Source organism: Myxocyprinus asiaticus, chromosome 35 (assembly GCF_019703515.2).
Source record: "Myxocyprinus asiaticus isolate MX2 ecotype Aquarium Trade chromosome 35, UBuf_Myxa_2, whole genome shotgun sequence".
NCBI lineage: Eukaryota > Metazoa > Chordata > Actinopteri > Cypriniformes > Catostomidae > Myxocyprinus > Myxocyprinus asiaticus.
The window spans coordinates 42,398,334-42,425,998 of record NC_059378.1 but is presented as its reverse complement, the minus strand read 5'-3'; the positions used below and the strand labels follow the sequence as shown (position 1 = coordinate 42,425,998).

At 39.0% G+C, this 27,665-nt stretch overlaps 1 protein-coding gene across 1 annotated transcript in view; it reads right to left on the bottom strand.

Moving 5' to 3' along the window:
* The window catches only part of LOC127426466 (son of sevenless homolog 1-like), a 76,449-nt gene extending 49,032 nt beyond the window's left edge, over nt 1-27,417 (bottom strand). The window contains exons 1-7 of the mRNA XM_051673302.1: nt 26,684-27,417; nt 26,350-26,566; nt 18,320-18,445; nt 13,135-13,266; nt 10,495-10,659; nt 4,637-4,846; nt 4,412-4,555 (exon numbers count right to left, since the gene is read on the bottom strand). Of these exons, the coding sequence (XP_051529262.1) occupies nt 4,412-4,555; nt 4,637-4,846; nt 10,495-10,659; nt 13,135-13,266; nt 18,320-18,445; nt 26,350-26,436 (864 nt within the window). The 5' untranslated portion in view covers nt 26,437-26,566; nt 26,684-27,417. The remainder of the gene's footprint in view (nt 1-4,411; nt 4,556-4,636; nt 4,847-10,494; nt 10,660-13,134; nt 13,267-18,319; nt 18,446-26,349; nt 26,567-26,683) is intronic.
* Nucleotides 27,418-27,665: the final 248 nt, after the last annotated feature.

Genomic DNA, 27,665 nt, shown 5'->3' with positions numbered 1-27,665 from the left:
CTTGTATTATGGGATGTTGCCTATATGTGCCAAATATAAAAACAGTCTGTTGTCATTAAAGTTTAATAAACACAAACACATTACAACAGAGTTTGATAGCCTCTTTCTAAAAGGGTTGTGCAATATCACTGTAAAATTACATCTCGTAATATTATGTATTTGCTTTAAAATGGCTTAAAATGGTGATTTGTAAAATAGTCGCTCTTCAGCACTTCTGATGTACACACCTTCATCTCATGTGTACATCATTTAAATAGATTTTTCAGAAGTGCTGTTCATTTCTTTGTGTGTAAAACATCTTTATTAACATTCAACCACTCAACCATCTGCTGGCAGAAGTTTACTTATAAAATGTTAAAGCTGCTGGATTCATATGTAGCCATATTATGTGGTACCACTTGAAAGCTTTTGCATTTATGTTACATAAAACAACAACATCAGGCCTGAAAACCTCTGTATTGCAAAAATGGTGCATGATGTAGGAATATAAACGTTTTTCAAATAGCACTATAATAGACATGCCATTTATCAAATGAAAGCTCTAGTTCTCAGAAATGTGACTGCAGCTTATGTTAAAATACCACCACAGTTTGAATGATTATCAAAATAATCACCCTGTGAAATATGATCTGTGTAAGACAACAAAGACAAACGTCTCATGTCTTGATTCCCAAATTCATTTGGGTATACTTCAGTTATAATCAGTTTTGGGGAGTAACGGAACACATGTAACAGTGATACATGTTTAAAATATAAAATATGAGTAAATGTATTCCACTACAGTTACAATTTAAATTGTTGGTAATCAGAATACAGTTACATTCAAAAAGTACTTTGATCACTACAGAGATTACTTTGATTGTAATTTGTTTCATTTAAAAATTGAGTCTATTCAGTTAGAAAACATTTATCCATATAAATGACGCAAACAGCGGTGAAACACTTACTTATGATGTGTTACATTCATACGAGTAGACAGAGGGTGGTCTCACGCTGTTATGAGTGAAAAGGTGAATATGACATCACTAGCCGTGTTTCTATTATCGGGCCAAATGAGGGCGTGCTAGTGCGTGCCAGGGGCACTTGTGTTCCCACTGTCACTTCCGGGGCTTCATCGTGCCTCCTCAAGGCCAATGGGCTTTGGCCTGCCGACTTCCCTTGTGCCAAACAAGGCCAACCAGTTATTGAGGCGGGTTCAATGTCAAAGGCGGAGTTTCGCCGAACTTCCCAGGTTGTGTATTCAGCACACAACGGTACTGGTTCGGGGAAAAAATAATTAAAAAAAATGCGGGCACAGTACAAATCCATTAAAATGCACAATGGACAAAGCGGTGTCCAAAGAAATGACTTTCCATGGTTTAGTGAACTGTTATAGACTGTGTGCTGGGACATCGTCCCGCTGTTAGTGGAGAGACCACTCGGGACATCATGGCAGTTACAGTCGGTGAGTTGTCAACGCTAACTTATCTTGCTGTTTACATTCGATATAAACTCGATATTATAGATAACTAGATAACATGACATATCTCAGCTTGAGCTTCCATCTTGCTTGTGAAATGGGCGGGGTGTGTGACGTCAGCACCGCAGCGGCATATTAAGGGCAACGCTGGTGGGAACGCAGATCGATTTTGGTCTGGCGGCTCGAGGTCCGTGGCTATTGGCCCCGGCTGGCCAGTTGATAGCCCTGGCTCGCACTGGCCCGATAGTGGAAAAGCAGCTATTAAGGAACTTTTCCTTTGAGAGAATCCACATACGATCAGAAGATGTGGTTGTATTCACTCTGCAGGGTTCGGAAGTATGTTTGGCGCAGAAGTAATAGTTAACCTTGGGTAAATTATTATGTGAACACAACTTTATTCTAAGCTAAAATGCTATTTCTAGCCCTTTTACATGCATCTGCTGTCAGGCATAATTTTATTTGTTCTATAAAGAAAATCAATGTTAGATCATAATATTTTACTCTAGTAAGATCTTTGACAATAAGGAAAAGATGTATGGCAAAAATCTTATTCTTGATGAGAAAAATCCTTTAAACAAGATACATTTACATTTTCTTGTTTTCAAAGAAACATTACATTAGATATTTAGACTTTTTTCAGAGACTTTATTTTTTATTTTAAGTGTATTTTGTATTACTGTACTTGTTATTAACTTATTTTCTTTAAGTAATCTAATGGAGTAAGTTACAAATTACATTTTACACCATGTAATCTGTAGTGTAATACACTTTAAAAGTAACCCTCCCAACTCTGATTATAATGTTCATTTTGCTCAAATATAGTATGGAAGAAATTCCCTTTCAACAAATACCGTTAGTTATTACACAGGGACCTTCTAACTTGGTAAACTACAGACATACAGTGGCAAGAAAAAGTATGTGAACCCTTTGGAATTAGCTGGTTTTCTGCATTAATTGGTCATAAAATGTGATCTCATCTTCATCAAAGTCACAAGTATAGACAAACACAATGTGCTTAAGATAACAACACACACACATGTATAATCTTTCATGTCTTTATTGAACACATCCCATTAAACATTCACAGTGCTGTGGAAAAAGTAAGTGAACCCCTAGGCTAATGACGTCAAAAAAGCTAATTAGTGTCAGGAGTTGGCAAACCTGGAATCAAATTAATGAAACGAGATTGGAAGTGTGGGTTAGAGCTACTTTGACATTCTGAGTTTGATATTCACAAGACGATTCTGCTGATGTGGACCATTCCTCACAAAAAAGAGATCTCAGAAGACCTACGATCAATAATTATTGCTGTGCATAAAGCTGGAGAGGGTTACAAAGTTACCTCGAAGAGCTTAGATATTCATCTGTCCACAGTTTGACAAATTGTCTATAAATGGAGATGATTTAGTACTGTAGGTACTCTCACTAGAAGTGGCCATCCAGCCAAGATGACTCAAAGGACACACCGAAAACCCTAGAGTGACAGATAAAGACTTGAAGGAATCATTGGAACTGGTTAATATCTCTGTTCATGAGTCTACTATACGGAAAACATTAAACAGGTATGGTGTTCATGGCAGGACATCATGAAGGAAGCCGCTGCTTTCCAACAAAAACATTGCTGTGCACCTGAAGTTTGCCAAAGACCACCATGACACTCCACAACACTACTGGGAAAATGTTTTGTGGACTGATGAAACTATGGTTGAATTGTTTGGGAAGAACACACAGCACTACATATGGCATAAAAAGGGCACCACATACCAACATGAAAACATCATCCCAACAGTGAAGTATGGTGGGGGGAGCATCATGATTTGGGGCTGCTTTGCTGCTTCGGGGCCTGGACCACTTGCCATCATCAAGGGGAAAAATGAATTCCCAAGTTTATCAAGATATCCTACAGGATAATATCAGGGTGACTGTGTGTCAGCGGAAACTCAGAAGATGTTGGGTGATGCAGCAGGACAATGACCCTAAACATTGAAGTAAATCCACTACAGAATGACTTCAGAAATAGAAAATCCACCTTTTGGAGTGTCCCAGTCAGAGTCCAGACCTTAACCCAATAGAGATGCTGTGGAATGACCTTAAGAAAGTCATTCACACCAGACATCCTAAGAATATGTCTGAGCTGAAGCAGTTCTGTAAGGAAGAATGGTCTAAAATTCCTTCTGAACGTTGTGCAGGTCTAATCCGCAGATACAGGAAACACTCGGTTGAGGTTATTGCTGCCAAAGGAGGATCAACTAGTTATTAAATCCAAGGGTTCACTTACTTTTTCCACAGCACTGTGAATGTTTAATGGGATGTGTTCAATAAAGACATGAAAGATTATACATTGTGTGTGTGTTGTTATCTTAAGCACATTGTGTTTGTCTATACTTGTGACTTTGATGAAGATGAGATCACATTTTATGACCAATTAATGCAGAAAACCCGTTATTTCCAAAGGGTTCACATACTTTTATTTCTTGCCACTGTATACATTTTAACCTTTTTATCCTATCATTAGTTTTTCATCAATGTGGTCATATTTTACGCTTCTAAAAATTAAAAAAATTCATATATTCCATCAATAAATATGATGTCTTAAAATTGCATATACCATATTGCCTATACATACACTATACATGTATTGTTACATGTTTAATGTTTACATACCCAATTTATGCTATTTACAAGTATTTACTTTAATATATAGAACACATGCTAAAGTAGATAAGATATACAATCTTTTTTATGAATTATTGGGAGCATTTGTGGGGTGTTTTCTATAAAATGAAACCAATATTTAGCAATTTTAGTCCACCGTATGTGTGTAAGGTGAGCTTTTAAATTTAGGTGAGAAAAATGTGTGTGGCAGCCAAAATATGCAGCAGAGCTGAAGAGTTTAAACACATAAATCTGTCAGCAGCTGCTTGATCTGATGATGTGTTAATGATGTCTCACCTCAGCGAGGTCTTCAAAACAGCTGCCCACCAGCGGATGAGGACTTCCTTCATCGGTCATCTCCACCGTATCTTCAATCAAGCCCAGCAGCTTCACCGTCACTTCGTGAATGTCCACAATTCGACTGAAGATGTTCTCCACGTCCTACAGACACAGATAGCAGTTCTGAGCATCTGAAGAGTGAGAAAGAGGGGTATGACGATGAGGAAGAACCTGATGACTCACGTGAGGGGAGAAGAGCATGGTGTTTGATGCGAATGGCTCGCGGAACACTTTGATGATGACGTTGAGATCTCGCAAATACTGTCGTACCTCGGCCATGAACGCTTTCACCAGGTCATAATATGCCTGTTCTTCAGACGCCGACGGTTCCTCGTCCATGAGAGGAAATACACTAATGTCCTCCTCAACTTGATGGAACATGTCCATCAACACCTGTAATTCACAACAGGGGCATTTTCAATTTCTGGGGCATTTTTCTCACTTTCGGTGGCAATTTTGCTCCGAGCCCCCTTATTTTAGACCATGGTTAGTACTGTAATTAATAATGGGAAGTGAGTTTTCATGCTGTACATTTGTAAACCCTATGTTAACATTCTTATTTGCATATTCATGAGATTAACCCTTGCACACTTACATATCAATATAGAACCCCGTTCCATCTGTTCAGGTCAAATTTGACACGAAACATCAAATGTGGATCCCCAATTTTTTTTTAAAGGCAAGGCAAGTTTATTTACAGTATATAGCACATTTCATACACAATGGCAGTTCAAAGTGCTTTACATAAAAAATAGTTTTAAATCAATTAACAAGAAATAAAAATAGATACATAAATTTTTTTTTTAAAAAACATACAGAAATGATGATGCAGTGCAATCAATAAGTGCACAGTGAATAAATGCACAGTTAAACAGAAGTGTTTTCAGTCTGGACTTGTATGTGGCTACTGTTGGAGCACATCCGACCTCTTCTGGAAGCTGGTTCCAGCTGCAGGTGGCATGATAGCTAGATGCTGTCTCACCTTGTATTGAGTGAACTTGGTATTTGGGAACTTGGGAGAGGTCTGTTGGGTTTATATTCAACAAGCATATCTTAAATGTATTTAGGTCCTACACCACTGAGTGATTTAAAAACTAGCAATAGTGCCTTAAATTCAATTCTAATTGTAATTGGAAGCCAGTGTAAAGACCTGAGGACAGGACGCTGAACAGGAGCCTTGTGGGACTCCACACGTCATGGATATCCACACAGATTCATAGTTGCCTATGTTCACATAGTAACCCCTCCCTTCTAGATATGACCTGAACCAGCTGAGGACTGTCCCAAAGAGCCCTACCCAGTTAGAAATATAATAACACTAGTGTGAGTGAACTCAAATAAAAACGGTACTAATAAATTATGGTATTTTTTACTTTACCTATAAATTACTCAAGTATTCCATTCACGTTCATATAAAATAAGCACATTTTATGTTATCTTCACTTCAATAAAAACCTTAATTTCAGTAAATTGAAAGATTGTCAAAACATCAAAATATGTCATGCACTGGGGTCTCTGGTGACATCTGCTGGAATAAAAATAATAATTACATGAAATGACAACTATGGCCATTAGATGACTCCAGAGCTCCATTTATTGGCTGATCTCTATAAGCTAACGTTACAGCAAACATATTGGGCTCTATTTCATTAGTGCACAAAGTGCAGCGCAACGCGTTACGACCGTGCGCAACGTCTTATCCAATTTTAGTGAGAGCGCTAATTCTAAGTGCAATTTTCGTGCCAGCGCAAAGCGCAAATGGGCGTGGGTGGGAGTGTTTGCACAAACTGTGCGTGTATTGTATGTAAATGAAGTGGCGCAAAGTGCAATTTGCTATTTTCCTAAGAATTCATTCTTGCGCAAAGATGTTTCAATACCACGTCTTTAAGGCCGAAACATACTTCACGCAAGTACGCAAATGCAGACGTGAGCACCTGGCCAATGCATGGCTAATGCGTGGTCCCTTTGTACATACATTACGTGCGCTCTTGTGTTGCTCTGGCGGTTACAACCTCAGACCACAAGGGGGCAATAGATTTTTTTAGGCATGACCACGAAACTGGTGCTGCGTCTGAAACCTGTATATGGAGACAAGATGAAAATAAGGTGCTTTTCAAACTGTTCGGAGACCAGTTTCCTTAAGAGTTCCATTCATTCAAAACAGCTGTCAGTTAAACCATTTACTGATTTGACATCAAGTCAGCTGCCTACGTTTTCTGATGCAGCCCGGATGTGGTAAATGAGTCAATAGCTGAGGAGTGGGGAGAGACACGGAGAAAAAACAAGTTCGTATGAATGGACTGGGGACAAAAAGACATATGTATTTTTCGAAAAGATTCAACTCAAATTGCTGCACGAGTCCGCCATGACAGTTGTTGAATGAAAGAAGAAAATCTGCTCCAGCGCCTCTTGCGAGCAACGCTGAGAATGCAGCGCATACATGCGTTAGGTTATGAATTGAGCACTGACACATTTCACAACACAACGACGCGTGAAATCGAGCTTGCGTAGCAAGGTGCGTCTGCGTTCACGTACTTGCGTAGAGTATGTTTGGGCCATAACTCAGTGCAAAGTCCAAATTCAGTTCCTGCATTTGCAGTTTGGAGATTCCACCAGCAGGTGGTAATAAAGTTAATTTCCAAACTAATGAAAATATAGTGGAACATCAAATTAAGTCCCTGACAAACACTGTCGTAGCCATTTTTTTTTTTTTTTTGGGTGATTTTGTTTTCTCTCTTCTCCCCAATTTGGAATGCCCAATTCCCAATGCGCTTTTAAGTCCTCATGGTGGCGTAGTGACTCGCCTCAATCCGGGTGGCGGAGGATGAATCCCAGTTGCCTCCGTGTCCGAGACCATCAACCAGCGCATCTTATTACTTGGCTTGTTGAGCACGTTACCGTGGAGACATAGTGCGTGTGGAGGCTTTACGCCATCCACCGCGGCATCCACGCACAACTCACCACGCGCCCCACCGAGAGCGAACACGAGGAGGTTACCCCATGTGACTCTACCCTCCCTAGCAACCGGGCCAATTTGGTTGCTCAGGAGACCTGGCTGGAGTCACTCAGCACGCCCTGGATTCAAACTAGCAAACTCCAGGGGTGGTAGACCAGCGTCTTTACCACTGAGCTACCCAGGCCCCCCGCCCACTTCATTATTTTGATTATATTTTTGTTTAGTTTGAAGTGTAATTTGAATTTAGAAATATATTTGTTTTAATTTGTTCATGTTTCAATAAATTAATTTATTTGTTCAAAATCAAAATTGACTGGTAGAAGTGAAGTGCGTTCCGATACAATCACTGTTAATACTAACTATGATTTGTGTGTCAGTAGATGAAAGTGATTCATAATAATTACATTCTCTGTAATTTAAAGCAGCATGCATCCAAATTCTGACAAGAATCATATTTTCCATTCATGTAAAAGGAGCGTGAGTCACTGTCAAAGAAATATGGCTTTCATCAAGGATGCAGTTAATGCACACAACACAATGCAATTAAGTCCATATTTCTATTCTTTTAATTATTGCATAAAGTTCATTTACACTACCAATTTCTTATTAATGTGCTGTCTTTAAATCATTGGTGCTTGAGGCAATAGACTATATAATAGGACGCAGGCGCTGGAATAACCGGAAAAGAACCTCAGAATTAAATTGCACTTGGTCCAGCCCATTTACGTGTTGTGTGGTTGATTTCACCAAACCCACTTGTGCCTTGACTTAGCGCATGCTTGCACGAAAATACCAAAACTTCATGACCATGCCCACTGACTTTGCGCTTATGAGTTAAGGCATTACGTTGAGCGTAATGCTTGCGCTCTTAATATAGGGTCCATTATATATTATAACAAGGTTTGCATTGTATTATAAAAGTCAATTATTCGTAAAACTGTAGCATTTTTGTAAACCACTTGTTTTAAGTGGCTAAAACAAAACTGCCGTTGAAGGGTGAGATTTTGCAGTGATGCCACAATATTCATTTCCCATGGCGGGTCAAATTTGACCCAAACAGTACAAACGGGGGACTGTTTGATAAAACCACCTACACTCATCAAATCTACTCTACATATCTTTTGTGTGTTCAGGTGGCCAGTTTTGGAAAAGTCACTATGCCTTGTGCCGCTCAAATTAAGAAAATCTCATTTTTATTTATTTATTTATTTTTTATCCCCTTTTTTCCCAATTTGGAATGCCCAATTCCCAATGCGCTCTAAGTCCTCATGGTGGCGTAGTGACTCGCCTCAATCCGGGTGGCGGAGGACGAATTGGAGTCACTCAGCACGTCCTGGATTTGAACTCACGACTCCAGGGATGATAGTCAGCGTCTTTACTCGCTGAGCTACCCAGGTCCCAAGAAAATCATTTTTAATAAAAAATAAAAAAAAATGACCTGAACAGTGATTAAGGGTGAATAACACTGATTAGAAGAACACAGTATGCAAGGACAGGGTTCATACAGATGCTTCAAAGTGAAATTCAAGGACTTTCAAGCACATTTGTATTTGTTTTCAAGGACTATGCTCTTCTTTATTTCATTATAGTTCATTTTAAATACAAATATTTTAAGCATTCAGTTCATTTATTTTGATAAAACACCACTCATTACAAGTACAACAATGAGCATCTTTAACTACATATTCTCACAGTTCATTCATGATGAAATTGATGTGTTATTGTAGCGTGCTCATTAAAACACACTTCACTTTCCAACAGAAGTGAATAACTGTGTCTGTAAACAGAAGTCCATACGACTCATGTGCTGTTTCATGTTTTCTAAAGTCACACAACAGATTTATGAGAGGAACTGACCCAAATTATAAATGCAAAACAGATTTAAGCCTTTTCATATCATTAAAGGTTAGGTTATAAAATTACACCTTTTAATTATTATTTTTGGGCTATTTGAAAGCTTTTTCATGACTAAAAAGTCAAGGGACATGTTTGTCAACATATTTAGATTTTGACCCAAATGTTGTCAGAAATAATCGATTTTGTGAGACACAAAGCTTTCTTTACAGAAGGGGGCGCTAGACGACTCACAAAACTGAATCCTCCATTGATCTGCATTCAAATCATTCAAAACGTTTTACATCTCATCTCATTTTTTCACTCTGGAGAGTAATTCATAATTCAAACTGATAGTTGCAAAGATTCATACTTGTTAAATCCGCAACAGCAGTATCTATAAAATATATTTATAAATCCTCCAGTAACGCTTGATTGTGATTGGCCCATTCTGAACAGCGCTGCCAAAAGTAACAGGTGTCACATGACTAGTGATGGAAAGTCTGATTCATTTCGGTTCTTTCAGACCTTTCGTTTCCATGAACCGGTTCAAAAACAGATTCAGCGGTTCTTTTACATCATCATGTAATGACGTCTCTAGCACGTAGTTCTAACATCCCGGAGTCATGCTTTCACGCTCAAACTTTTAAATAAAGCCATATGTGAACGCATATTGCTGATTATTACCTTTTATTCAATTAAGTTATAATAATAATGGCATTTATTGTCATCAGCGTTTCATTCTGTGATCCTGCATGTGGAATACGACTGATATTGATGACATCTTGGATAAGTTCCTACATTAAAGTTTTGCACCTTAAGCACCCAATACAGACACTGATGCACAAACGCAGATATGTTCTACGTGTCTTAAATTGTATTTAATAAAACTAGTCATAAGAATATTTCCAGTACGTTTTGGTTGAAACTTACAGTTCGTCCCAGGCTCGTTCATGTCCTCGGTACACGCACGCTCACAGTATCAGTAGCTCCTCGTTAAGACTTCAATTTTAAAAAAAGCCAAATTCAAGCACTTCAAGCACCTTGTACAAACACTGCAAGAAGCATGTGACCCATCATGAACGTGAGCGATGATTTTTTGGGTTAATATTATTTTCCCTCGCCCACACAGCCTTTATTGTGTCAGCAAAAAAGCATGTTTTTCTTAAGAATAGCAGACACTGATTAATATTTATACAGAAAGTCATTTTTTATTTCTGTTGGGATTGTAGTGTTTGAGGTGCAGAAATACCTTATCAGCACACATGGCCACAGTGATGTCCTGCTGTGAGATCTCAAAATGGCGAATGTTTCGTACGTAATTTCCTGCCAGCTTCAGTATGTCCGCTGAGATATATTCCAGCACCGCTACGATGTACACGGACACCTGATGATCGATCTTATAGCCCAGAACCTCCTGCAGGAGTAAAACACATTCAGCATATAAAGCCATTGTAGGAAACGCTGACTTTTCCGTTTTGAAAAAGTCATGTTACATTAGTGTCAGATTGTTCTGACAACGATTGACTTTAAGTGCATTGTGCCATCTCAAACTTCATTAAACATATTCATAAAAATCAAATAGTTATTTCTAAACCTCCCAAAAGCCTGTAATTATGATTATGACCTCTAGTCAACAACTTGACTTTTCTATAAAGAGCAGAACCAATCAGTTAAACACTGTTTGTTGTGTCTATTTTATGTGGCAGGGTGGATTTGTATTGTTTGACAAATCTTGTGAAGCACTTTATGAACGTTAAGTGAGAGTAGAAGTTTTGCAACTCAAATGATGTCACTTTCTCTTCATTATATATACATATTTTATCATGGCAAGGTGTTTGGTTTTGATAAATAAAAAAAGTCAAATAAGTCATTTATAATTATGCTCAGCCTTTATACGGTTTTTTAAATATTTACCTTTGTAGAGCAATACATTAGACACATGTACACTTCAGAAAATTGAGTAAACTATATCTCAGCTTGAAAGATACAAGAACCAAATCAATGCAGAACATTGTCTGTCAAAAGGAGTACAATGTGGCCCCCTCATGCGCTACTGAAAGCCTGATGTGGCCCCTTTATCAAAATAGTTGCCCACCCTTGATCTAGAGTGACCCTAATAAACATTACAACACATGAAAACTTTTGGCATCTTTAAACAGTCAAATACATGAATTACATAAAGTGGCATGTCATTGGCTCAAAGTCCCACTCCACATAAGTCAGGGCAGGATGGTGCGTCAGTTTTGCGATAAAAAATCGAGTATGTGGCTAGTGTTTCAGAAGTCGGTAACGATATCAGTAAAATGTCATAATTTGATACCAGTTTCTAAACCATAGAAAAAATAGGTCATATGCTACTGAACACTCCTTTAGCCTATTAAGATGTTCAATTTCAATGTAAATACTGAATGAAAACAACAGCATGTTTCTTTCAAATGTTTCTCAAGTAATCATTGCTTCAAGACCCAGTGAAATCAGTTTTATTTTGTTCTAAATTCTACTGAATTTTTTCCCAAATTCTCCTGTTTTTTTTTCTGCTGAATTCAATGTTTTAAAGATTAATTCAATTTCATCATCAAGATAGCGTCTAATCAAAGAACCAAACTTTAATCAAATGAAAATAGAACAAATACTTTTCAACATACCATTGCATTTTTTTTAATCAAATGAAGTGCTTTAATAAAGAACCTCACAACATATTTTTGTCAAATAAAGTGCTGTACAACAGAGCATCACTTTAAAAATTAAAACATTGATGAAAATTTCACATCATGTCAAGCTTTTATTTCGATTCAAACATTTATTTTGACGAAGGCGTTTCTGGTTCTGTGTTTGCGATCTACTACAATAAGCAGTGATGCTACAGCATGTGATGCACATAAAATAGGATGTTTTGGGCACATGAGCGACTTCACACATTCATTCTGCAGCGTGCAGCACATGCAGACTGTATATTTATTTAATAAACCGCATCATTTGAAGTTTAATAATCATACTAGGACATATCCGATTTTTAATTTGATTAATTGTCCTTTTCGGTGTAAAAGGAGTATTAAAACATGCATTTAAATGAGTATGTAGCATTTGTAAGCAAGCAGCTGTCTGTCAGTCAGACAGTGTGCAGGGACCGAATCGAGTCGAGTACTACTGGTGCTGCAGACTACGATACTCTGGTATTGTTACATCTTTTTGCTATAAGCAAACTATATGCAATGACAAATTTCAACCGTGTGCAATAAGTGTAACTGCTGACTAAAGCACAGAACATGTACAACGAGTCTGATGTCTATTTCGCTACTGCCAAATCTCAAGCGCTCTGACTTCAGCGGGTTGCCGTGCACATGTTGTCAGGTCGCGCTCAAGTGTTGCGCATTCACAGTCTGCATGTCAAAAAATTACATCAAATTACGAGAGTGTTGCAGCACCACGAATTATCTTGTGATGAATATTTATAATAAAATAAGTCAATTCAAATAAGTCATTGAAATTGTTTTGTAGAAGCTGTAGATGTAGTAAATAATACAAATAGAAATAAATTATTTAAAAATAACAATAAAACAGTTTAAACCGTCCTCTGCTAAATATTTTGTTCATTTTGTGCTAATTAATTTTTTTGTTCATTTGCACCAGTGCTAATTTAAAAAACAAATCAGGTGTACAGCTCTGACATACGTGTATTTCAAGCATAACATTTGTTATTTTTAAGATGGTGTGTCATGTTAAAATCTTTTTTTGTTTTTTTGTTTTTTTTTAAGTGTGGTGGATGTGATGCTATATCAGTGTACTTATGAAATTTTTCTTCAAGACAGACTAGCTGACTAGATGTTTAAATGACCCACAGATTAGTCGATGGGGAAAATATGTAGATTTGCACATGATGAACGAGCACCTTTAGAAGCGGATGAATCTTATCCACCGGCAGGGCTAAAGGGTTCCTCCTCTTCCTCTTCTCTATAGCAGCCTGAGCGTCCGCAATCGCCCATTTCTCTATGGGGTGAGGGAAACTCCTCTGCACACGCTCCTGACAAACACACAAACACAATGAGACAGAGAGAAAGGTGGAGAACACAAATGAAACAGAGATTAAAGGAGGAGCATCACAGGATCCATTAAAGGTGTGAAAGATGAATGGAAGTCTATTTGTTTAACACATTACTGTGAGAGACAATCACACATTAAACAGTGATGGGTGACATCAGGGCAGGACGGGTGATGAAACTGAAGAGCAGATCACAAACGCAGGGAGCAGACCATGATAAACCAGCTGACAGGTTTAACATGATCGATGGTTAAAGTCTTAACCGTTAACTAACTAAAGCACCTGTCCATCTCACACCCTTCATCTGTGAGCGCGCCAACCAAACACAAACACAAACAGGCCAGAATGAGTTAGTGAAGCACACTACCTATATAATACAGCTGACAGAAGAACACTTACAAAAGAGATCTCTTTTGATCCACTATTCATTGACACTAGTGTCTTGAAACCCAGATCACCAAAATATTACATTAATGATCATATTATTTTAATTTTGGGAGCAAAACTACAGGTTACAGAAGGATTCAGAGGGAAAAAAATAATTAATTCTAGCCCATACGGTTCCAGAGTTATTTGTGAAAATGTAAATGTTCCAATTATAGCGCCACCTACTGTCGGGTGGAGGCACTTCTGTGCACTTGAGTAGTGTGGGGGGTTTGTGACCATCCTACGAAGTTTGGGATCTCTATGATTCACGGCGTCTGACACCCAGACACTTGTGTGGCAGAACATTTTTTAAATGACGGTAGTATACAGTGGCAAGAAAAAGTATGTGAACCCTTTGGAAATAACGGGTTTTCTGCATGAATTGGTCATAAAATGTGATCTCATCTTCATCAAAGTCACAAGTATAGACAAACACAATGTGCTTAAGATAACAACACACAAACATGTATAATCTTTCATGTCTTTATTGAACACATCCCATTAAACATTCACAGTGCTGTGGAAAATGTAAGTGAACCCCTAGGCTAATGACATCAACAAAAGCTAATTAGAGTCAGGAGAAGATTGGAGGTGTGGGTTAGAGCTACTTTGACTTTTAAAAAGCACTCAGACATTTTGAGTTTGATATTCACAAGAAGCATCTGCTGATGCAGACCATGCAAAAAAGGGATCTCAGAAGACCTACAATCAAAAATTGTTGCTTTGCATAAAGCTGGAAAGGGTAACAAAGTTATCTCACAACGCTACTGGGAAAATGTTTTGTGGACTGATGAAACTAAGGTTGAATTGTTTGGGAAGAACACACAGCACTACATATGACGTAAAAAGGGCTCCGCATACCAACATGAAAACATCATCCCAACGGTGAAGTACGGTGGAGGGAGCTTTGCTGCTTCGGGGCCTGGACCGTTTGCCATCAGAGGAAAAAATGAATTCCCAAGTTTATCAAGATACCCTACAGCATCATGTCAGGGTGGCTGTTTGTCAGCTGAAGCTCAGCAGAAGTTGGGTGATGCAGCAGGACAATGACCCTAAACATTGAAGTAAATCCACTACAGAATGGCTTCAGAAATAGAAAATCCTCCTTTTGGAGTGTCCCAGTCAGAGTCCAGACCTTAACCCAAAAGAGATGCTGTGAAATGACCTTAAGAAAGTCGTTCACACCAGACATCCTAAGAATATGTCTGAGCTGAAGCAGTTCTGTAAGGAAGAATGGTCCAAAATTCCTTCTGAACGTTGTGCAGGTCTAATCCGCAGATACAGGAAACACTTGGTTGAGGTTATTGCTGCCAAAGGAGGATCAACCAGTTATTAAATCCAAGGGTTCACTTACATTTTCCACAGCACTGTGAATGTTTAATGGGATGTGTTCAATAAAGACATGCAAGATTATAATTGTGTGTGTGTTGTTATCTTAAGCACATTGTGTTTGTCTATACTTGTGAATTTGATGAAGATGAGATCACACTAAGCCCTAACTCTAACCCACTTCCAGCACCTGTACAATCAGCACTGGTGCCCCCCAGGGATGTGTGCTCTCTACACTACTCTTCTCCCTTTATACCAACGACTGCACCGCCAAGGACCCCTCTGTCAAGCTCCTGAAGTTTGCAGACGACACTACTGTCATCGGCCTCATCTGAGATGATGATGAGTCTGCATACAGAAGGGAGGTTGAACAGCTGGCTGTCTGGTGCAGTCAAAACAACCTGGAGCTGAACATGCTCAAAACGGTGGAGATGATTGTGGACTTTAGGAGCAACACCCCAGCATCGACCCCGCTCACCATTCTGAATGGAGTCATTCAGGTTCCTGGGCACTACCATCTCACAGGACCTGAAGTGGGAGACCCACATTGACTCCTGTAACAGGGTTAAAATGAGAAAGGAGGCGGCGGGAACCGGATGAACCATCAAAGTAATATTTTAATAAAAATGCAAACAAAAAGACACAAAACACAAACACACACACAGCAGCTGCGTGTGACTCTCTCTCTCTCTTAAAGTGCCGCATCCGGTTGCCTTTATCCCTCTCTTTGGCTGATTAGTTCGATTGGGGGCCGGGCATGCGTAGTCACGACCCGGCCCCGCCCTCCTCCTCGTCACACTCCTCCCTCCTTCGACTCAGGCCGGGGAACCTCTGGCATGACATACATGCCCTTCCAGCCCGCCTGCTGGCAGGCTTTCCCGCCTTCCTCGTGACCTGGGAGGGAGACAAGGGGAGAGGGAAAGAGCGAGGCGGAGCGACAGTGAGAGAGAGAGAGAGAAAAAAATTGCTTGCCGGTTACCAGACATGCCGTCGCCTATTCCTCGACCACTCCTCCACCCTCTGGCGGACGACAGCCGCTCCTCCCCGGGCGGACAGCAGCGAGTCCTCCGACCTCTGGTGGATGGAACGACCCTCCGCATTCTGGCGGCTGGTAGTGAGCCCCTCCGCCCCCGGCAGCGGCTCCACCACTCCAGGTGGCTGGCAGCGAGCCCCTCCTCCCCTCGCGAACGGCGGCCATTCCTCCACGTCCAGGCGGCGATGATTCCGTCCCCCTGCGGACGGCCACAGCTGCTCCTTTGACTGGACGGCAGTGGCGAGGACTCCACGACAGTCCATCCCTCCTTCTTCCCGGGTTTCGGCACCAATGTAACAAGGTTAAAATGTGAAAGGAGGCGGCGGGAAAAAGGCCATTGTGAAAAAGGCCCAGCAGTGATTGTACTTCCTTCACCAGCTGAGGAAGTTCAACCTGCCACAGGTGCTGCTGATACAGTTCTACTCAGCAGTCATTGAGTCTGTCCTCTGCACTTCAGTAACTGTCTGGTTTGGTTCAGCTATGAAATCAGACATCAGAAGACTACAAAGGAGAGTTCGGACTGCTGAGAGGATTATTGGTTGCCCCCTGCCCTTCCTTCAAGAACTATACACTTCCAGAGTGAGGAAAAAGTCTGGAAAAATCACTCTGGACCCCACTCACCCTGCCCATTACCTTTTTGAACTGTTGCCTTCTGGCCGACGCTACAGATCACTGAGCAGCAGAACCGTCAGGCACAGGAACAGTTTTTTCCCCCCAGGCTATCCATCTCATGAACAGTTAAAACTGCCCCATTGAGCAATAATTATGTGCAAGAGCTTAGTCTTTTTATATTTATCCAACCTCTTCTGCCATTACATTCCCTTGCATCTGTATATAACAGATTTGTATTTGTACATACGTGTGTGTGTGTGTGTATATATATATATATATATATATATATATACACACACACACACACACACACACACACACACACACACACATATATACATATTTTGTCTTATTGTGTATTTCTATATATACTTATATTTTCTATTCACTTTTTATTTTTATTCTATTCATTATTATCTCTGTCTTGTTGTTGTATTGTTGTACACTGGAAGCTTCTGTCACCAAGACAAATTCCTTATATGTGTAAGCATACTTGGCAATAAAGTTCATTCTGATTCTGATCACATGACCAATTAATGCAGAAAACCAGCTAATTCCAAAGGGTTCACATACTTTTTCTTGCCACTGTAAATACAGTTATTTCATTATTTTGGACTCTCGAAAATCGAGATTTTGACTATTGTTTTTATTTGAATAAATAAAAAGGTACATTTCTAGTTTCAACATTATTTGTACTTCAGACCTTTGTATTCTTGTACAAGAAAAACTAGCTTCATACCACATTTGGTTTTCAATTTCGACCATTAAAAATGGGTAAAATGTAACAATTTATTGATGGAGCCACATTAAAAGCACTATATCTCTGGGATTTGACCATATAGGACCTTAAAAATTAAGATCCAAATAGGAAAGTTTGTTCTAAATCAGAATCTAAAAGGATATTCAGATATATTTAATACTTCTGGAGTTATAGGCACTCCAACTTAGGAAAAACAACACAAAAAAGTATTAAATTTTTTTGCATTTTTGGACTCACACTATTGGCATATAATGCAACAAGATCTGAAGTCAACTGATTTTAGTAATCGACCAACCTATCTCTGTGTAAACATTTAATCATGATGCTGACACCTTTCTAAGGTTATTTTTTTTACCTGTAGTTTTGCTCCAGAATCATAGTCAAAAAATTTAATTTTGAGCCCCCTCTACAAAAAAAATAGATTATTCAGCAAATATTGATCAATGGCATTTCACATTATCATTTGTTTTTATCTTTCACCAGTAAAAAATATCAAAAACAAGATTTTGAGCTGGGGACCTCTGGTTGAGTTGACAGAATGACAAAACTACAATTTATTTCTGTCATAATTTCTTCACTTTGTCACGGCACAAAGAGGCACGTAGCATCATATCCATAACCTTAGGAGTTTATTTGGAGCATCATTTTATATAAAAGCCAAAGGTGTGACTTTAGCAAATATCCTACTTTTTGAGGCCATTGTATATAATATGATATTGGAAAAAAACTGATCCAAACAATGTGTGTAGTCATGTGTTGTATGAAACATGGTACAATATGTGGTGGATATAATCATGCATTTAGATGTATATTTAAGTTTTAACATGGCTAGCTTGGTTTGCGGCATTAGCGGTTGTCATGGTGACAGCGTTCACCTCCACATCCTGTACGGTGCGTGGCTGCGCCTGACAGAGCGTGTTGAGCAGCACCAGAATCAAACCCTCGATGTACTGCAGCGCCTCCTGCTGGGACGACAGCTTTGGGTGCACCTGATTCAACACCTACAACACACAAACAACAACAACATACACTTTCAACCAGGTGATGAAATCAATACCTGCCAAGTGCCAAATGCGGTGGACCCGTAAGACGTCATACGGTGACTTTTATTTGTAGCAAGTTATTGCTCACGATGACATCACAGAGATGGACACTTCAGAAGCGGATTTAAACATCGAAAGAGAAAAGCCAAAGTATGTTTATAGTGCACGTTATTATTACAGATAGTCATGGTATAACAGATAAATAATTTAAGACAAACAAAATGTAATAGCAGATGGTTTGATACTTAATTTGTATATAACTAATTACTGCACGCATGGAGAACATGCTAACATTAGCTGTTTGAATGGTTAGAACAATGTTACAAAGTCAAGGATGGAACTGCTTACCTTTCGTCTTATTTTGCCATTTTTAATTAAAAAAAAATAAAAAAAACACCAAAACAAAAATGTATGAATTTGTTTTTATTTTAGGGCGGTTGAGGGGCATCCAATTAGTTACAGTCAGGTTATAAACATGGGTGCTCATAAGATGTTTTGTTGCTATGACGATTAATAAGTTAATCATCAGTAGTAAATTTCATGTTTATGCCAACCTTATGTGAAAACGCTGCCTGAGTTTTCACTTTTGCTTAGCCAATAGCTTGCTTCAGAGGACAAAGCGCATGCACAGGAACAGTTTTATAGTTTTTTCAATATAGTTTTCCAAACCTTTCTCCAAATTAACTTTTGTCCAAGTTTCGTATATTATAATGTAATTATGTGCAAAAGAAACGTGGTTTGACTTGCCTGGAAAGGGGCTTTAAGTTAATGTAAACATCTCGCGTCTCGACTGCGTGGATTCCTTTCTCCACTGTGTTTACACGGATTATTGCATCAATCTCAAACCACTGCTGATCAGGAACCACATTGAACCACATTGATCTCAAACCCTCACTGCTCAAGAACAACCATAACAACAACAACAAAAAATTGCGGTAAGTAATGGCATCCCCTCATGTTATTTCTTCCTGCATTGCATGCCACATGTTTACTATAGCTTCTTCTGTCAGCAGTGAGGGATTCACATGTGATAAATGTAAGGAATTAGTCAGGCTAACGGAGAAGTTTAATGAGTTAGAGACACACATCCGAACACTAGTGGAGGTCAGTAAGACAGAGAAGCCTGTATACTGTTTCGGATGCGGGTAGTACAGTGATCAACACACACACTTTGGTTCCGGCTGTAGAGCCCCCACAGCAGGGCGTTTGGGTGACGTCTCAGCGGCATACTCACTCAGCAAAGCGACACCACTCTCCCGTTCCTGTTAGGGTTTCCAATCGATTATCCCCACTCAGTGATGCACCCACTGAGAATCATGCTGAAAGAGCCTTGATAATTGGTGATTCTATTGTAAGGAACGTGGAAATAGAGACTCCAGCCACTATTGTCAAATGCATTTCGGGGGCTCGGGCATCTGACATCAGATAAAATTTACAAGTGCTGGCTAATGCTAAACATAGATTTTCTAAAATTGTTATTCATGTTGACACTAATGATGTCCGGCTTCACCAGTTGGAGATCACTAAAGATAATGTTAAAGAGGTGTGTGAACTTGCAAAAACTATGTCAGATACTGTAATATGCTCTGGCCTCCTCCCTGCTCGTCGTGGTGATGAGGTTTATAGTAGATTAGCATCACTGAATGGCTGGATGTCTGAGTGGTGTCTAGAGAATAGCATAGGATTTACAGACAATTGGAAGAGTTTTTGGGGTAGACCTGACCTGCTAAAAAGAGAGACGGACTCTCTTTTTAATCCGAAAAACTCTCAAACTGTTTAATCCGAACGTCTGCTAGCTGCCTTGAGACGTCACACAGGTCTCATAAACTACAACACATAGAGACTGTATCACCTAGATATCACATAGAGACTGTGTCTGTTCCCCGAACTACCAAACACAAAACTCTCACTAAATCATTTAGAAAAAAATGTATTAAGGTCAAACTTGAAAAAAAAAAAAATTCTATTGAACTAATAATCCTTAATATGACACCGTCAGATATTAAAAAATATATAGCCCTTGCTACAGTATATAGATCACCCGGGCCATACTCAGATTTCCTTGGTGAATTTGCACATTTTCTATCAGATCTTGTAGTTACTGTAGATAGAGCTTTAATTGTTCGTGACTTCAACATTCACATAGTTAATGAAAATGTCACATTGGGATTAGCATTTATCGATATTCTTAACTCAGTCAGACAAAATGTGACAGGACCAACTCATCGCCATAATCATGTGCTAGATTTAATTCTGTCATATGGAGTTAATGTTGATACTATAGAAATTCTGCCGCAGAGCGATGACATCTCAGATCATTACCTCGTCTCTTGTATGCTGCGATCAGCTAATGTTACTCAATCTACACCACGCTATCGTTCAGGTAGAACTATTCCTTCGACCACTAAAGATAGCTTCACTAATAATCTTCCAGAAATGTCTCACATACTCCGTAAGCCAAAAAGAGAAAATATAAATAATCTTCTCTAGCACTCTTGATAGTGTCGCCCCCCTTCGATTAAAGAAAATTAAACAAACAAGCCCCGCACCATGGTACAATGATCACACTCATGCTCTCAAGAGAGCAGCTCAGAAAATGGAGCACAAGTGGAAGAATAGAAAAATTAGAGGTATTTCACAGTGCATGGAAGGATAGTGTCTGTAGCTACAGACAGGCACTAAAAGCTGCCAGGTCAGCATATTTTAGTAAACTCATAGAAAATAACCACAACAATCCTAGGTGTTTATTCAGTACTGTGGATAAATTGGTTAGGAATAAAGCATCGACTGAACCAGATATTCCGTCGCAGCACAATAGTAATGACTTCATGAATTTCTTTACTAATAAAATTGAAATAATCAGAAATAAAATTGGAATTATGCAATCAACTGTCACAGCACCTCAGAAAACAGTGTCTCATAATTTTACTCACAAGCAACTTCAATCCTTCACTGTCATAGTTCATGAAGAGCTAACAAAACTTATCGAAACATCGAAAGCCACAACATGTATGTTAGATCCAATACCAAATAAACTCTTAAAAATGTATTCCTGTAATCTCAGAACCTCTTCTTAATATTATTAACTCCTCGCTATCCTTAGGACATGTCCCAAGAAACTTTAAAATGTCAGTTATCAAACCACTTATTAAGAAGTCACAACTTGATCCTGGAGAATTGGCTAATTATAGACCGATTTCAAATCTCCAGTTTATGTTGAAAATACTTGAAAAGATAATGTCCTCCCAACTATGTTCATTTCTACAGAGAAATAGTATATATGAACAATTTCAGTCAGGATTTAATCCCCATCACAGTACAGAGACTGCACTTATCAGAGTTACAAATGACTTGCTCTTATCATCTGATCGCGGCTGCATTTCTCTTCTAGTGCTTTTAGATCTTAGTGCCTTCGACACCATAGATCACGACATGCTCTTGAATAGGCTGGAGAATTATGTTGACATTTGTGGACTTGCATTAGCATGGTTTAGGTCCTATTTAGCAGACCACTACCACTTTGTATGTGTAAATGAGGAATTGTCAAATCAAACAAAAGTTAAGTATGGAGTGCCGCAGGGATCAGTTTTAGGGCCTCTGCTTTTCTCCTTGTATATGCTTCCCCTGGGAAATATTATCAGGAATCATGGAATAAGTTTCCACTGTTATGTCAACGATACCCAACTTTATATTTCTTTGAAACCCGACGAAAATTCACAATTCTCCAAATTAGCAAAGTATCAATGAAATCAAAGATTGGATGGCCAAAAATTTCCTTCTGCTCAATTCCGACAAAACAGAGGTACTAATTATTGGACCAAAAACAAGCCGCTAAAATATAATTTGACTCTCGATGGATGTACTGTTATGTCGTCTTCTACAGCAAAGAATCTGTCCTTTGAAAATCAAATTTCCAATGTTTGTAGAACTCTATGTTGCTGATGCCGAAAAACGAATTAATGCATTCATGACCTCAAGACTAGATAATTGTAATGCATTACTGGGAGGATGTCCAGCAAGATCAATAAATAAACTTCAATTGGTTCAAAATGCAGCAGCCAGAGTGCTGACTAGAACTACGAAATATTATCATATTAGCCCCATTTTTCGTTGATACATTGGCTACCTGTTAAATTTCATATTAATTTTAAAATTCTGTTAACTACATACAAAGCTTTGAATGGTCTAGCTCCGCAGTACTTAAGTGACCTTCTGTCACACTATATTCCTTCACGTTCATTACGATCACAAAATTCTGGCCTGTTAATAGTTCCTAGAATACCAAAATCCACAAAAGGAGGTAGATCCTTTTCCTATTACGCTCCTAAACTATGGAATAGTCTCCCTAACACTGTTCGAGATGCAGACACACTCACTCAGTTTAAGTCTAGACTAAAGACTCATCTATTTAGCCAGACATACACCTAATTTATCCTTCAACTCACAATTAGGCTGCTTTAGTTAGGTCTGCCAGAACCAGAAACATTTATCATGATCTATAACTCTGCATAAAACTGAATGACATCTACACTAATATTATTCTACTTGTTTCCATGTCTCAACCTGGGATTCATATCCTGAGGTTACCAGAACCCTCTAGATCCAGCTCCGTTCCTGCTTGGTGTCGGACTCCGCTGCTACGTGTCGCTGATGACAAACTACAGCCGGTGCTAGCCAGACATCAATTCAGTCTTTTACAATGGACTTCATAGGATGAACTGATGCCAACTCCAACTGTAAGACATGGGATACATCATAAGCCACTGCCTGAACCTTGGATTTAGGATGGACCCCACCGAACCTCACCGAAATTACCTGCAGGTTGAACTGCGATGCACCTCACTGATCACTGCCTACATCACCTCGGTCTAATGATGGACTACACTCTTATAATGGAATACAGAGACTATCAATATATTGCCAACAAAAGCCTTCATCAGCCAACTAACAAAGGACAATGCATCAATGTGAACTTCTGCAGTTAATCCAGGATGAACTTCAGAGACATTAGTCATTAATCTTACAGTTCTTACAAAATCTTTGTTTAAACACTGACCATTAACACTTAGTTTAATAATTTTAACCCATGACTTGCACTATACATAAGTAATATTGGCATTATATTCATGATGTTAGTCAGAGGGGAACTGACCCCCACAGTGAGTCTGGTTTCTCTCAAGGTTATTTTTCTCCATTAATCAACATCTTATGGAGTTTTGTGTTCCTTGCCACAGTCACCTTCAGCTTGCTCACTGGGGTTATAAATATAATTATTATTTAATTATTTAATTTTTATACACAATTTACAATCATATTTAATCAAACTGCACAATGATCACTTTAAGACTTCATAGATATTACTGTTTCATTTTCTGTCAATGCATGATTTTCTGTAAAGCTGCTTTGAAACGATGTGTGTTGTGAAAAGTGCAATACAAATAAAAATGACTTGACTATTACCATCAGGTATCAGTTTAGCCATCAAGATATCGATAATACCATCAAGATATCGATAATACCATCAAGATATTGATATTACCATCAAGATATCGGCTTAGCCATCAAGATATCGATATTACCATCAAGACATCGATAATACCATCAAGATATCGATATTACCATCAAGATATCGATATTACCATCAAGATATCGATATTACCATCAAGATATCGATAATACCATCAAGATATCGATATTACCATCAAGATATCTGTTTAGCCATCAAGATATCGATATTACCATCAAGATATCTGTTTAGCCATCAAGATATCGATATTACCATCAAGATATCGATAATACCATCAAGATATCGATATTACCATCAAGATATCTGTTTAGCCATCAAGATATCGATATTACCATCAAGATATCTGTTTAGCCATCAAGATATCGATATTACCATCAAGACATCGATAATACCATCAAGACATCGATATTACCATCAGGTATCAGTTTTGCCATCAAGATATCGGTATTACGATCAAGACATCGATAATACCATCAAGATATCGGTTTTGCCATCAAGATATTGGTATTACCATCAAGATATCGGTATTACAATCAGGTATCGGTTTAGCCATCAAGATATCGGTATTACCATCAAGACATCGATAATACCATCAAGATATCGGTTTTGCCATCAAGATATCGATATTACCATAAGATATCGGTTTTGCCATCAAGATATCGGTATTACCATCAAGATATCGATAATACCATCAAGATATCGGTATTACCATCAAGATATCGGTATTACAATCAGGTATCGGTTTAGCCATCAAGACATCGATAATACCATCAAGATATCGGTTTTGCCATCAAGATATCGGTATTACAATCAGGTATCGGTTTAGCCATCAAGATATCGGTATTACCATCAAGATATCGATAATACCATCTAGATATCGGTATTACCATCAAGACATCGATATTACCATTAGGTATCGGTTTAGCCATCAAGATATCGATATTACCATAAGATATCGGTTTTGCCATCAAGATATCGGTATCCTGATCAGGTATTGGTTTAGCCATGAAGATATAGGTATAACCATCAAGATACAGATATTACCATCAGGCATCAGTTTAGCCATCAAGATATCAGTATTACCATCAAGATATCGATATTACCCTCAGGTATCGGTTTTGCCATCAAGATAACAGTATTACCATCAAGATATCAATATGGGTCCTGGGTAGCTCAGTGAGGATTGACGCTGACCACCATCCCTGGAGTCACAAGTTCGAATCCAGGGAGTGCTGAGTGACTAGGGAGGGTAGAGTCACATGGGGTAACCTCCTCGTGGTCGTGATTAGTGGTTCTCGCTCTCAATGGGGTGTGTGGTAAGTTGTGTGTGGATCGTGGAGAGTAGCATGAGTCTCCACATGCTGTGAGTCTCCGCGATGTCATGCACAATGAGTCACGTGATAAGATGCACGGATTGACGGTCTCAGAAGTGGAGGCAACTGAGACTTGTCCTCTGCCACCCGGATTGAGGTAACCACGCCACCATGAGGACCTACTAAGTAGTGGAAATTGGGCATTCCAAATTGGGAGAAAATGGGATTAAAAAAAGAAAAAAAAAAGATAGCAATATTACCATCAGGTATGGGTTTGCCATCAGGATATCGGTATTAAAATCAGGTATCTGTTTTGCCATCAAGATATCGATATTAGGGCTGCTCGCTTATGGCAAAAATTAGGGTTAGGGTATTTTGGTCAATACTGAGATCACGATTATTTAACACGATTACTTATTGACATTTACTGAACTTTAAAAAAAAAAAAACTTGTCTTTTTAACAGTGGATTTGAAATGTAAACTGCACTGGGTAGGGGAGGAGGGCTATTGTCATATAGCAATTATTTTATTTCATGTATGTTAGTCAAATAAAAGAAAGCCTCCATCGCCATCATTAACAGCAGGGATGCTCATAGTTCTATGGAATGAGATCTACTGTTTCATCATGTTATTGCAGTAAGATCTGCCATGTACAATAAAGGCTATACATTATCACAATACCAAAATTTCAGTAGTCGGTAGTGAAATTTGATGATTCTCAATACCAGCTTCTAAACCACAACAAATAACAACACTAACTAATATGTTAATTATGGAAGAATGGTGTCAAGTTCTTAAGTAATTATTCAAGACTAGTATACAGTTATCAATAAAAAACAAGATATCGGTATCATCATAAAGACATTGTTTCACCATTTGATATTGGTATCAGCATCAAGATATGACCAGATATCAGTACTGCCATCATATATTTACATATATATATATATATGCATTAGAACAGCATGCTCTCTAGATATCGGGCCTCTGTAATGTGTTGATGATTGACAGGTGGTCTTACCTTGTTGAGTGACGGCACCAGTAATCCCCTCCATTTGGGTGCGTTCTCCTCACTGTAGAAATCGTACTGGAAGGGCGCAGCCTGCATGACTGTATGTGTCTCACATTCACCTGATCGGACACACCTGCTCAGAACATCCAGCCAGAGGAAGAGCACACCTGTCTAGTGTAAACATGGCATCCTCACAGGTGTGTGTCCAGACCAGCCCAGAGACACACTGATGGACAGAGGCGAGAAAGATGATGAACCGTCAATCACTCTTCAGCATCTGTTAATGATCTGATATTGATCATACTGATCGGGATGTCACATATGCAGAGAGAGGTGTGTGTACCTGATAGAATTATGTGCAGTTCAGTGTGCGTGCGTCTCATCTAGAGTCAGGTGGATGTTTGTGGTCCTCAGCATCAGTTATTGATCAGGCTGACCAGGAACTCAGAGATGGACAGAAAGAGGTGTGTGTGTATGTGCAGTAATTCTGTGCTGATCAGTGTTGGTAAATCTAGGTCCATGTGGATGTTTGAGGTCCTCAGCATGTGTTATTGATCAGTTATTTATCGAGTACAAATCATACTGATCAGGATCTCACGTATTAAGATAGAGGTGCGTGTATCTGATATAATTATGTGCAGATCAGTGTGGGCGCGACTCCAGGTTCAGGAGGATGTTTGTAGTCCTCAGCATCAGTTACTGATCATGTATCGATCAGACTGATCAGGTTGAGGATTCTGGACTACAGGCCCGTGTTCACGCGTCGAAAGGCTCAGTGTGCCTCGGTGTTTTAATATTGATGTCTGATCAGATGAAAGTATTGTATTTAGATGTTCAATCAGATCGCAGTGTTTTATTGATCCGCGTTCATTCGGGCGGTTCATGAATATGCGCAATAAAAACCCCCAGAAACTAAAAACAGCGCGTTCCGCGTCACTCACGCCTCACGCCGCACCGGAACAGCAAGAATAAACACACGGACATCAGATGAAGCGTAAAAGTCCAAAGTGAGAGGAAAACCGAAGGTATAAAAGACGGAATCTCTGCGCCGTTTCAACAACACTGAGCGTATGATGACGCGATGACGCAATGACGCACGTCTTCAGCGCAGACAGAACTAACAGAGCGCAGAGATTATAGATCTGTCCCATCATTGTTTAGTGCTAGGAAAATGTAACACAAGTCTAATATTGTAAGTATATATAATACAGTAAATATGTAAGTTTAATAATGTAAAATCTGAAGTATATACTACAAAATAACGAAAGCACAGGCTCACTCTCACAGTTTGTTAGCAACAATTTTTAGAAGTTAACCCTTGTGCG